At 43.4% G+C, this 13,549-nt stretch overlaps 1 protein-coding gene across 1 annotated transcript; it reads left to right on the top strand.

Annotated features, from left to right (window-relative positions):
* The first annotated feature begins 1,568 nt into the window (after positions 1-1,568).
* LOC134585355 (WAP four-disulfide core domain protein 5-like) lies at positions 1,569-10,314 on the top strand. Its single transcript, XM_063440760.1, has 4 exons — positions 1,569-1,686; positions 4,402-4,554; positions 8,522-8,671; positions 9,704-10,314. Exons 1-4 carry the CDS (start codon positions 1,614-1,616, stop codon positions 9,709-9,711), a joined length of 384 nt encoding a protein of 127 aa, XP_063296830.1. The 5' UTR covers positions 1,569-1,613; the 3' UTR covers positions 9,712-10,314.
* Positions 10,315-13,549: the final 3,235 nt, after the last annotated feature.

The following is a 13,549-nucleotide window of genomic DNA, read 5'->3' as shown; positions in this document are numbered from 1 at the left end:
TGCTTGCTTCATCTAACCACGCTGACATTTAAAGCTACAGTATCCGTATTAACTCTTGCTTCAATTGAATCTGTTCTACTTGCTCTGCCTAACTACGCTGATAATTAAAGCTACAGTATCAATATCTTTACTTGCTTCAAGTTCAAACTGCTCGACTTACTTGTCTAACTACGTTGAGATTTAAAGCTACAGTATCAATCTCTTTGCTTGCTTAAAACCAAATTGATTTATTAAAGAATCATCAGATATCTGCAGTTGTGTTCCAAATCTATTCATAATATTCAAGTGAACCTGACAGACCTGACACTTCCTATAAGATGATTAACGATAGTTAGAGCTGTAAACGCCTCCTCCTAGGTACTTTTTATGAGTTACCCATCTTTAACACCTGTAAGGGGTAATTACTTCCTTAACCAAGACAAGGCTATACAAACAGTGTTTAACCCCTTAAGGACACATGACAGATAAGTAAAGGTCCATCTTGTGGTGTTAAAAGACTGTGCACAACTAGGCCCATGAGGACACAGTCCCACCGGGTTGCCCTCTCAGTGTGCCGGCCACTGTGTAGCCACACCCACTGCACCGGCAGTAGTTCCACCAGTGCCACTAGTCCCACTAAATACACCCAACCCACCCTCTCACCCTAGTAATGGCAAGAATTTCTAAAAATCTAAATCTTATACTTACCTTTTAAATTTTTCTTTCTTCTGCACCAAAAAAGTCAAATAAAAAGTCATCGTAACCTGAGCAAAAAAATTGGTCACAAGAGTATTCTGAGAACAGGCAGCAACTGAAATAACCTGCCCTTCGGTGGGTCCCCGCTCAGTTCTCAAGCTGTTTTTAGCTCATCTTGTGCCATTACAGAGAGAACATCTCTGAAACATATCAGACTGGTCCCACCCATACGGGCAGTCCAGATCCGAAATGCCAGCAAGTTCTCTCTACACGAGAGATGCAGCAACCCCAGACGATCAGCCTTGTTAGGCATCATCAGTGAGGCATAGCTGATAGCTCTCTAGGCACCGTGAGCAAGAGGTCCACGTCGGGATTACCCTTTAAACTTATGGAGAGCAAAAAAATGGTAACCTGATGTAATTATTATAAAAATAAATGGAATAAAAAAAAATGAAGAACCTGATGCGATAAAACCAATCTGTCTTCCCTTTAAGGCAAGAAGGTTCTTTATAAGGAATCCAACCAATCAGAGCACTATGAAGGCAAGTCCCACCTGTCACGAAACTAACCTTGGAATAATTTGATTATGTCTGGATTTTGTTGTACATACAGAATTGTCCCATTTGGTGCAGATAATCAGACTGGGTGACGTTTATTATGGACAGGTGCACGCGAAGAATGGGAGATGATGACATTTATAATTGGTGATTAGCAGGCAAACAGCTATTTACATAATGAATGTTACTTCCCTGACTGAGTGTCCAAGGTGTGGCTGGATATGTTTGCTCCCCGAGAAGATGTGGAAATCCTGGGATTGTTGCGAGATACTTTTATTTTTGGAACAGGTACAGTCAGTGTGTGACCTCCGCCCCTCCCTGTAACACTGCTATAAAGGCCGGGTAGTGACAGACTGGGCTCACACACAGCGTGAGGACAGCATGATTTCTTCCAGCCTGATCGTTCTGGGTCTCAGTCTGTGCTTCCTGGGAGCCAGGGCTACGGATCCGGCAGGTGAGTTAACACTGAACCGTCCGATTCTTATTCAGTCTGTCGGGCTTGATTAACCTAGGGTCCATGGCTTAGACAGGGAACCTGGAACCGTGAATTCACCCATTCACCAACCCCATGTGAAGAATGAAGGGGGTCTCAAACCTGTAACATGCCTCGGGCACCACGGGATCTTACTGTGAATATGTTTGGGCACTCTCTAACACAATGTTGGCCAAAAGGTAGATCGTCCTCTGTTGTACAACTTCCACAATGCTATGCCAGCTGGGGTCTCTCATTTGCCCATCTTTGCAGGGTTGTGTTTGTGATTGAATGTAGTCATGTTTTTGCATGAAGTATGTGTGCACGCATGTAGAGCTGCATTTGTATGAACCGGTGTCACTGGATTGCAGTGGTTTACTTCTAGGCAATGCTTGCATTGCACGCTGACATACAAAAACACTGACACACATATAAACAGAGTGATACATACAGAGATACACACACTGACATACACAAACACTAACATATACATACACAGATACACACACGTCATAATTGTTATATTTTCAGCCACCTTTTTGTTAACATACATTTTATGTGCAGGAGGGTGGCTTCCTTGTGTCCTGCTGGCTGAGGCTGATAGGAGTGTGGGGCTGACAGGAGCCGGGTCTCCACTTGCCCTCCAATCCTGTAATTCCTCATCCTCTCTCCCAAGTGGTGCTCTCTCTGTAGCTGGGCTCTCACTTTCTCCAGCTCTGCCTGCCAGCAGTACAGGGTCCCGGTCATGCTGTTAAAGGGCTGCGGCACCTGACCTGTTCAGCAATACCCTTAGGGTGAACCCAAGTGCATGTGCCATCCGATGGTCCCCCAAGCATGCGTACTTCCGCCTCTGTCCTGTATAGTAACAGAATAGCGTGTCCTGTCCTGTGTAGTAACAGAGAATAGCGCGTCCTGTATAGTAACAGAGAATAGCGTGTCATGTCCTTTATAGTAACAGAGAATAGCGTGTCGTGTCCTGTATAGTAACAGAGAATAGCGTGTCATGTAATGTATAGTAACAGAGAATAACGTGTCGTGTCCTTTATAGTAACAGAGAATAGTGTGTCCTGTCCTGTATAGTAACAGAGAATAGCGTGTTGTGTGGTATCGTTGTGTAGAATTTCTCCAATATAATGGATGCAACCAGTAGTTTTGGGTAGAAGAAGCAATCTGAGCTTTATTAGACCACACTCGGCTTTTTATACAGTGTCCCTAGCATGGAGTTTCTAAGACAAAATCACAGGGGTTTCCTTCCCACAAGCCATTGTGTTTGAGATAATTGAGCACCGACGAACGCATACCCTGGATTTTTATGAAATTAATGCTTCCCTTGTTCGGTACTTTCTTACTCCCAGCTGGTCGGGAGTATGAATGGGCAAGGGTACGAGTTTCAGCGGGGTTCACGAGCTTGCGTAGTCAACTCAAAGATCCATGCCATTAATGACCATATAATGGTTCCTGCGTTCGGTAGACAAGATGGCCGCTAGTCCTGATATCACGTGTGTTCATATATGCAAATGAGGGCCACCCAGCAAAGCACTTGAGGTGATTGTTTGTGGTTTGTGGTTAACAGCCAGGGGTTGTCGGTGATTACAAGGTGTTAATAAGGAGGACAACCAGTTCTGTTGGTAACCGAACAGAAGGGAATGGATAGCCGAACACAAGGGAGCAATTATCAGGTAGTGATTCCATTCGAATGCAGGGGGATATCAGATGAAACAAAGTACAAATAAGGGAACACGCACAAGGAGTCCCATCTCCCGTGACATGGTGGAAAAACTATTTTCTGTTGGAAAACTTAGCGGAAAAATTCGTAACTCAAGAATAAATCAAGGACAGGAATAACAGAAATAGTGAAGACAAAGCCGGGGTCAGGATACCAGAAATCCCGAGTCAAATACGAAGCCGCGGTCAGGATACCAGAAATCACGAGTCAAATACTAAAGCTGAGATCAAACACAGGAAATCACAAGGGAAAAACTAGGAGCACTAAACGAGGATCTAACAGAAACCACGATAGGGCAATAATTGGGGCTAAAACAAGCCTTAAATAGGCTTACCTATGTTCTGATAGGTTCACGTCATCACTGCAATCCAAAACAGATTAGGATATCGCAATGATGTGGGTGTGACGTCACGTCCATATCATTTTTTTTTATTATTATTTTTTTTTAGACGTCCTGCCGCTCAGCTATTCGGCCTGATTATCCGTCAGGGAGAGGTCTGCAAGGCTCGAGGGTGGTAAGTCCCCCTCAGTGTGCCGCACAGCTGCATGGAGCAATTGGACCGCCCTGCAAGTGGGGGGGATGTAATGCCACAGAACCAGCTGAAAAAAAATCCCCAAAAATTCAATGACACTAAATATTCAACAAAAAATTACATGGAAACGTATCAATACTGTGATACATTTTTCTACATATATTGACCTCACACCATACTGCAATATCTCCTAAATATGCTTTATTAACCCCACGCCTTCTGCATTAATCCCACACCTGCTGCATTAACCCCTAACCAAGCTGTTTTTGTAAATAAGTCAGAGAAACCCCTCAGTCAACAAGCTAGAGAGATACAGATACAAACAAACACACATGTATTTTTCAATGTTTCACACAGACATTCCTGTAAAATGCGTTAATCAATTATTACCCATTATGTCTGAATAATGATATTTTTTGGTTGCTTTCCCTGATGTAGATAAGCCGGGCAGTTGTCCTTTGGATGTGGATTACCCACGATGTGACTCGGTGAATACAAAGGAGAACGGATGTCAGAAAGACAGCGACTGCACGGGGGACAGAAAGTGCTGCTTTTCTGGCTGTCAGAAACAGTGCCTCCTGCCTCTGAAAGGTGTGGAACCTGACACATAGAATGTACTACTGCCATGTTTGGAATGTTCTGAGTGTCACTTATTGACACAATAGTCTATAGTGTACCTAATGTAACAAAGCACTAAAATGTGACACGCTGAGAAAGCCTATCTAGCATCAATGCTGTCTGTAACTAATATAGGCTGAAAAGAGTCTAAACTCTACCAGTTTCAACCTTTCACATACCTGTTACTATTCCTGCTGTTGTCCCGAAAGAAAGTGAAAAACCCATTTTTAAGTGATTTTCAATTTTGTCACAAATTGAGGGGAAAAAAATCCTTGACTGTAAAATGACAGATTTCTCCTTCGATCACTAAGCTTTTACCCTACGTATTAAGTATTGTATCCTTGAATAATTGTTTGAAAATCTGTAAAGAATCGGATAAATCAATTAAGAACTGAGAATCCAATATATTTAGTGTTCTTAATGCATATAATTATTTTCTCTGTCATAGGTGAAATCTCTTTTATTGAAGTTTACATGGGTGACATCTTACCCTGTGTATAGCCCTACTAATGTACAGGTTATAAGAGATGTTTGTAATGGCTTTGTTTATATTTATATAACATTATCATATCCCCTCTGAGTTTACTTATTTACACGTTGTCATGCTCTCGATCAGGTCAGATAGGAGACGATTGTCAGGGTTAACTGAAGTGGCTTTATTTATAGGTTTTGCATTACAGCAGTAACTTGAGGAAGATAATAAGGATAAGGAAAGGGAGATATAATTGTTAAGGCAATATGCCCCATATAGAAAATAATAAAGCTGGAGAAGTATAATAAAAATAACAAGACAGGTATCAGTAACTTTTAAAGAATCAGGAATGAAAGGAACACCTTAGATATCAAATTGCAGCAATGTCCATAAAGTGGGTTTTGCAGGATTGTATTAATAAAGGTAGTCCGGATAATTCTATAGCAATCCAAGTAGGTAGGGTACAGGGTTAAATGAATCCGGTAAGCAGGTTAGAGCTGGTAATAATCCAAGTGGGGTGCAATGCAGGTAAGTACAGGAGAGCTGGTAATAATCCAAGTGGGGTGCGATGCAGGTAAGTACAGGTTCTCTCCCAGGAGCCAGGATCTGACGTCAATGTAAAGGCCCGTTACTTAGTTGGGTGTGGCCATTTATAGCAGAACTTGTTTCCTAAGATACAGGTGAGTATGTGACTAGTGGCTAGGGAGGCCACTAGAGGTGAAAACCAGGAATTGCATTTAAAGGGACGGTAAGAAATTAAAAAGTCTTGCTTGTCAGTATAAGAACCTGACATACGTTTAAGTTTCATTTCCATAATAAATTGTGTAGTCCATCTTAATATTCTTCTTTAAATCAGGTGCCCAAATTTGTACCTGTATGGTCAAGGTGGGTTTTCATCATTAATTTACCTAGACATAGAATTAATCAATACATATTTTTATACTTAAAAATACCTTACTGGTAGAGTTGAGCGAACCCGAACTGAAAAGCTTGGGGCTCGTACCGAACATTACGGTTTTTGGACCCCGGACCCGACCACGGACAATTCAGTGTATGTTCGGTTTGGAGTTCGGTGTTCAGCCAATCAACAAGCGTTTGACTTGTGTGCCCTTAGAAGCCATCACAGCCATGCCTACTAATGGCATGGCTGTGATTGGCCAGTGCAATATATAAGCTGGAGTCACGTAGCGCCGCACGTCACATGAGCTCTTATTAGTGTAGGGAGAGGATGCTGCCGCGTTGAGGGACAGATTAGAAAATAATTCTGGTGTTGAATCTGCAAACTACAGCGATTATTCAAACTACTGCGATTATTTTTGTGGGTGCTATACTACATTTTTGGACCCTGCCCTGAGCCCAGTGCCACAGAGAGTGCACCAAAGCCAGCTCCAAGGAGTTCCCTGGCGTGGCAGTTCTTCAGACGATGTGGTTTGCACACTGTGCAATCAGAGCCTGAAGCGAGGCATAAATGTTCTAAACCTGAGCATAACCTGCATGACCAGGCATCTACATGCAAAGCATGAGCTGCAGTGGAGTAAGCACCTCAAAAACCAAGGAAGGTCTCAGGCTCCTCCTGCTTCCTCTTCTGCTGCCTCAGCCTCTTCCTCCACCTCTGGAGTGACAGTGGCACCTGCCACCCAGCAAACAGAGGATGTGGCAGCAACGCTACCACGTCCGCCACCATCCCCAAGCATCTCCACACTGTCCCATGGAAGCGTTCAGCTGTCCATCTCCCAAACACTGGCGAGAAAGAGGAAGTACCCCCCACCCACCCACGATCCCTGGCCCTGAATGCCAGCATTTCAAAATTCCTGGCCTTTGAAATGCTGTCAGTCCGTCTGGTGGAGACGGACAGTTTTAAAAACCTGATATATACTGTAACGGATCGCCTGGCACCCCGACTGAGTACCTCCGTTAATGGATGCTCCTAGCGCTTCCTGAGAACTCCAAGCACTCTGGCAGACACCACAATCACCGAACCGATTCAGCATATGAATCTTCTCAAGCATATGAATGCTGTAGACCGTTGAATAGGAACCATACGAATAGGCTTACACTCCTAGCAGTCAACTGGAACAGCATGCAATAAATCCTTCCCCCAATAATGAGACGACACTTCACTTTGAGGGTAAAACAGGAACTCTGGACTGGCTCATCCAGCCTGGCTTTTATTTCCATCTCACACATACAGGCCACACCCAGGGGGAGGCATAAAATAACCAATCCGAGATATGGTACAACCCACACATCCCCTCCCTTTAGCCTGAGAGATAATCCACTTATTATACAGTTTAAAACATAACTTTTACACAATATCTGTAACTTCAAAACCATACATCACATTCCCATAAAAATACATATCCACAATCAATCCATTCAGGGGAACAACATATTAAAAAATGGCATGAATCCGACCAGGGGTTCAAAAGTTAGTAAAGTATCTTTTAAAACCCCTAGCTTTCCAGGTTTACAGGGCCTTCTCTGTGCTTGAGAAGTAATTCAATTATCTCCCAGCACAGAGACAGACTCCATTAAGCACATGGGGACACAAAGACAGTCAAACACTTTAAAATACATAAATTCACCTTTTACACATAACACACAGACATTTCACCTATCCCCAGATAGCTGGGATCTGCGCGCACAAAACTACCGAATAGCGCGCAGATCCTACTCACACAGTACAATTGCCATGGAGCTAAAGTCTTTCCCATAGTCTTTCATTATATGAATAGGCTCCATGGTATGGCTATCTGGGGTATCACATTCCCATAAAGTCTGGTCCATAGTCCAAAGGCAAGAGGCGGGCAATCAGCCCCCTCCAAGGACACGTGGCGAGGTCGGTTTCGCCACAATCCCAAAAAGTCCCAATATGTCCATCGATGATTTTAAAAGGGCCAGTAGCAGCAATATAAAGTACAATATGCCCCAAATAACCCAGGGGCCATAGTCAGCAGGTAGGAGGCTAGCAAACAGGCTTCTCCAGGGCTCAGTGGCGAGGTTGGTTTCGCCACATATACCATATACAGCTGGCTGACACATAATTAACCCTTGCAATGCTGATGGTTGTTTAACTATTTGGCAGCTGGCTGTTCGCACTGCAAATAAAAAACAAAACAATAATCTGTCAATGTGAATTCTGCCGGATGCAGTTGGCTGTGAATTTTAGTAATATTGTGAATCTTCCGGGTCCTATAATTAGTGCAGGATTTGGGTGTGAAATACTGATTATAATCCAGACACCGAATGCATCCGGGCGATTGCTGCAGATCGCTCGGGCCGGATTTGGTTTTAGTAAATATGAGAATTGCCTTTAATATCCGCTGTTGAATAATCCTGCAGGTGTCCATTCTGGAACACAAGATAAGAAGAGAAATAAATTATAACATGTTCTATTTACTGAATATGGAATTTATCTTTGAATGTTTGTATTTACTGTCATCTGAATAACCTGCTCTCATCCTACAGCTAAGCTGGACCCCTGTCCTTCCTATGATCCCTCCATATGTGCACGCATCCGCCTTTTTCCCAGCAACTGCCATATGGACAACCAATGCCAAGGAACTGAAAGATGTTGCCTCTTCTGCGGTGGTTACTATTGCAGAAGTAAAAAGACTGGTGAGTCTGGCTCCATGCTGCCCCCTGTGGATCACTAAGTCAGGGCATGCCAGGATTCCCCAGGGCAATCAGTTACATCACTAAGTGTCACCATTTATGACTTAAAAAAAAAACCTAAGACAGATTTGTGATAGTGGGTGAAACACTTGTCTTTCTACACCAAGCCCACCAAAGTACCTTCCAATAAGAAATAAAATGTCTATTGCCGGCTATGATTGCAGAAGTCAGACAAAAATGACCTCTTCACTCCACTGATTCCGGTGAAAATCCATTAAGAACCGCTCCATGCTATGTATCACTTTTATTGCTCCCACTAACTGCTTGACCCCAACTATACCTAGCTATCGCCAATCCAAGCACCAGCTTTAGTGCCCTGCTATCAGTACATGATTTGGGGGGCTATGTCTATCAGTAGAAGATTTGGGGTACCCTGCCACAAGTAGAAGATTTGGGGTGCTCTGCCATCAGTAGAAGATTTGGGGTGCTGTGTAATCAGTAGATGATTTGGGGTGCTGTGTAATCAGTAGATGATTTGGGGTGCTGTGTAATCAGTAAGGGGGTTCAGGCATTCATTGTCAGTGGTCCACCACACGGAGCCATGCCCAGATATCCGTCCGTTCACAGAGATTCAGAGAGTTCCTACACTGCCTGAGAGTGATGGGTGTTATCTTCTCTGTAAAAGGAAAAGAGAGCCTCTATGTGCTGTGGATGATGACTCCCACAATGCTAAATCTCCCATTAGTTGAGCTTAGAGTGATGTGCAATGTTATGACCTGGAATAAAATGGGGTTTTATTGGGAATTTCATTGTTAGATTTCTGCGGACACTGCGGAGGTGCTGGATATAAATAATAAAATCCCAGAAATCTCCACGTTGTAAGACTATGAAATGTAGAACCGCAGAAGGTGTGAGGTCCTATAAATGTCAGTAACACAAGCTGGAATGATGAAGGCTGCGTGAGTTGGTTTTATCATCGTATTAATAAATGATTTTATAATAAATTAACCAATACTTTGGCTTTTCTTCCAACAGAAAACTAATCTCTATCCGGTAACGAGTGACGGACGCTGCATAGCACATAGCACACTGATGGCACGCCTCGTGATCCGTCCTACTATCTCTCCGCTGGGGATGGACTGTGTCCCACCACTTCCTGTCCATTCATTGCTAATTACTGTCACTTGATGTAACTGATTCCAATAAATAGAAATATCATCACTCCATTGTGAGACCCTGTTTTCTGTGTGGGATTACAGACAGCACATAATGGGATATTAGATACAAACAGATATAACATTTAAGTGCTCTCCACCACCCCACACACTTCCACACCATCATGGACTTCTTCATGGTTAGAAAAGTAGTCTTCTATATTATCTCCATAAAAATATTACCTTTTGGGCTTTCCCACATATTGCATGACATGCTCAGCTTGGTCATTCTGTGGCTGAAGTTGGGTTAGGATTTCAGGAATCTCATTTGACCCAAGGTCCATGGCCATCACAGTAGTCGTACATGAAATAAACCCATGTATAATCAGGTTATAGAATCTGTAGAGCAGCTGTCCATCTCTCTCTGCCAGCTCAGCATTCTGAAGAAATCAAGGAATTAGTAACATGAATTGGGATGACCTGACTGTCCATAAACACCACAGCAGCAGAAACGGCAGACGAGTGACTTGCAGAATAAAAGAAATACATTCAGCTTGTAGTTTGTCATTCTTCCTCTCCACCTCTTGTTTTCATAGAGGTCGAGTAAGTTAGCTGCAAGATTGTAACCCAGAGTCGATCATGCACACAGTAAGCCATCCGCGCAGTGCTGCACCTTATTAATATTATTAAATAAAGAGAGTTTTATTCATCACCTACCACCACCAGTTGGATATTTCCGTTGGGTTTCACTTTTGGGATTCAGGCATATTTACATCCTAGGGACCTTGATTGATCACTGAGGACTTGGCGTTCCTCTTAGACTGTAATTAGAGCAGGATTGGGGCACTTTATTTACAGGATGAGGTGTCCATTTCATATACCCTAATTTAAATATTAGACCGTAGATTTCCTGTCTCCCAGTCCATTCCCATTTGCCCTCCTTGTGGCTAAAGGTACCAACTAATAATATATTATAATTATCGCCATTTATATAGCGCCAACAGATTCCTTAGTGCTTTACAATATTATGAGAGGGGGGATTTAGCTATAAATAGGACAATTACAAGAAAACTTACCGGAACTATAGGTTGAAGAGGACCTTGCTCAAACGAGCTCACAGTCTACAGGAGGTGGGGTATAAAACATATTAGGAAAGGGAAAAGCAATCAAATAAGGTGGGAGTGCAGCAGCGCTTTAGGAGAGAGCAAGAGACAAGTATGTGAGGTAGAGGTTACTCTGGGAGGCCATAAGCTTTCCTAAAGAGATGTGATTTAAGGCACTTCTTAAATGTTTGAAGACTAGGGGAGAGTCTGATGGTGGTAGGCAGTGTCATAGAGACTGAGTGATTGAAGAGTTTGAAGAAGGAGAGCATGATTAACGGTGTCAAAGGCAGCAGAGTGGTCAAGAAGTATTAGTATGGAGTTGTGGCCTTTGGATTTAGCTGCGATTAGGTCATTAGTAACTTTGATAAGAGCAGTATCAGTAGAGTGGAGGGGGCTGAAGCCAGATTGAAGAGGGTCAGGGAGAGAGTTATTATGTTATTATTTATATAGCGCCAACAAATTCCACAGCGCTTTACAGTGGGTGGACGAAGAGACATGTAGTTGTAACCAGACAAGTTAGACACACAGGAACAGAGGGGTTGAGGGCCCTGCTCACTGAACTTACATGCTTGAGGGAGTGGGGTAGACATGTGCAATTCTTTTCGGGCCGAATATGAATTCGGACAAATTCCGGGCAATTCGGACATTTGGGTATTTCCGAATGTCCGAATAGCCGAAGTGCCGAATTACCAAGGTCCTGAATAGTGATGTACCGAACTGTCCGCCGGCGAACAGTTCCCGGCGAAATTAGCGTGTTCGCGTTCGCCGCGGCAGGCGGACACATGCGCAGTTCGATCCGCCCCCTATTCATCATCATTGGGCAAACTTTGACCCTGTGCCTCACGGTCAGCAGACACATTCCAGCCAATCAGCAGCACTCCCTCCCTTCCACACCCTCCAACCTCCCTCCCAGCATCCATTTTCGATTCATTCTGAAGCTGCATGCTTAGTGAGAGGAGGGAAAGTTTAGCTGCTGCTGATTAGATAGGGAAATTGATAGCTAGGCTAGGGTATTCAGTGTCCACTACAATCCTGAAGGACTCATCTGATCTCTGCTGTAAGGACAGCACCCCAAAAAGCCCTTTTTAGGGCTAGAACATCAGGCTGCTTTTTTTTTTTTTTTTTTCCTGTGTAATGTAATTGCAGGTGCCTGCCTGCCAGCTTCTGTGTGAGGTTCACATTGGATACTGTGCCTACTTGCCCAGTGCCATCACTCATATCTGTTTTAACAATAGGTTAAGCTTTACATTTAAAATAAATATTTTTTTTCACTGTAATAGAAGAGCAGTTGCCTGTGTGCCAGCTTCTGTGTGAGGTTCACTTTGGATACTGTGCCCACTTGCCCAGTGCCACCACTCATATCTGTTTTAACAATTGGTTAAGCTTTAGATTTAAAATAAATAAAAAAAATTCACTGTAATAGAAGAGCAGTTGCCTGCCTGCCAGCTTCTGTGTCAGGTTGGATGCCTTGCCCATTTGCACAGTCAGTGCCACCACTCATATCTGTTTTAACAATAGCTTAAGCTTTAGATTTAACCCCTTAAGGACCAAACTTCTGGAATAAAAGGGAATCATGACATGTCACACATGTCATGTGTCCTTAAGGGGTTAAAGAAATCATTTTTTTTCACTGTAATAGAAGATCAGTTAGTTGTCTGCAAGCATCTGGGTGTCAGGCCTACTTCAGCGTGTGCTCTGCAGACCTGTGCCAGCGTGCTTTGACAGTTGCCAATCATATCTGGTGTCTCTTTAGCGTGCTTTTACAAAGAAAAAAGGTTTCCAGTGTAAGCTAATAGCAGACAGTCAGTGTCCTTCAAGCGGCTCTGTCAGGCCTTCCTTCAGCGTGTGCCCTGCACAACCCTGCCAGCGTACTTTGACAGTTGCCACTCATATCTGGTGTCTCTATAGCGTGCTTTTACAACCAAAATTTTGTTTCCACTGTAATAGAAGAGCAGTTGCCTGCCTGCCAGCTTCTGTGTGAGGTTCACATTGGATACTGTGCCTACTTGCCCAGTGCCACCACTCATATCTGTTTTAACAATTGGTTAAGCTTTACATTTAAAATAAATATTTTTTTGTCACTGTAATAGAAGAGCAGTTATTTGTCTGCAAGCGTCTGGGTGTCAGGCCTACTTCAGCGTGTACTCTGCAGACTTGTGCCAGCGTGCTTTGACAGTTGCCACTCATATCTTGTGTCTCTATAGCGTGCTTTTACAACCAAAATTTTGTTTCCACTGTAATAGAAGAGCAGTTGCCTGCCTGCCAGCTTCTGTGTGAGGTTCACATTGGATACTGTGCCTACTTGCCCAGTGCCACCACTCATATCTGTTTTAACAATTGGTTAAGCTTTACATTTAAAATAAATATTTTTTTTTCACTGTAATAGAAGAGCAGTTAGTTGTCTGCAAGCGTCTGGGTGTCAGGCCTACTTCAGCGTGTGCTCTGCAGACCTGTGCCAGCATGCTTTGACAGTTGCCAATCATATCTGGTGTCTCTTTAGCGTGCTTTTACAAAGAAAAAAGGTTTCCAGTGTAAGCTAATAGCAGACAGTCAGTGTCCTTCAAGCGGCTCTGTCAGGCCTTCCTTCAGCGTGTGCCCTGCACTACCCTGCCAGCGTACTTTGA

This window comes from Pelobates fuscus, chromosome 2, assembly GCF_036172605.1.
Source record: "Pelobates fuscus isolate aPelFus1 chromosome 2, aPelFus1.pri, whole genome shotgun sequence".
NCBI lineage: Eukaryota > Metazoa > Chordata > Amphibia > Anura > Pelobatidae > Pelobates > Pelobates fuscus.
The sequence above is the reverse complement of the archived record's forward strand: the minus strand, read 5'-3'. Positions and strand labels throughout refer to the sequence as shown.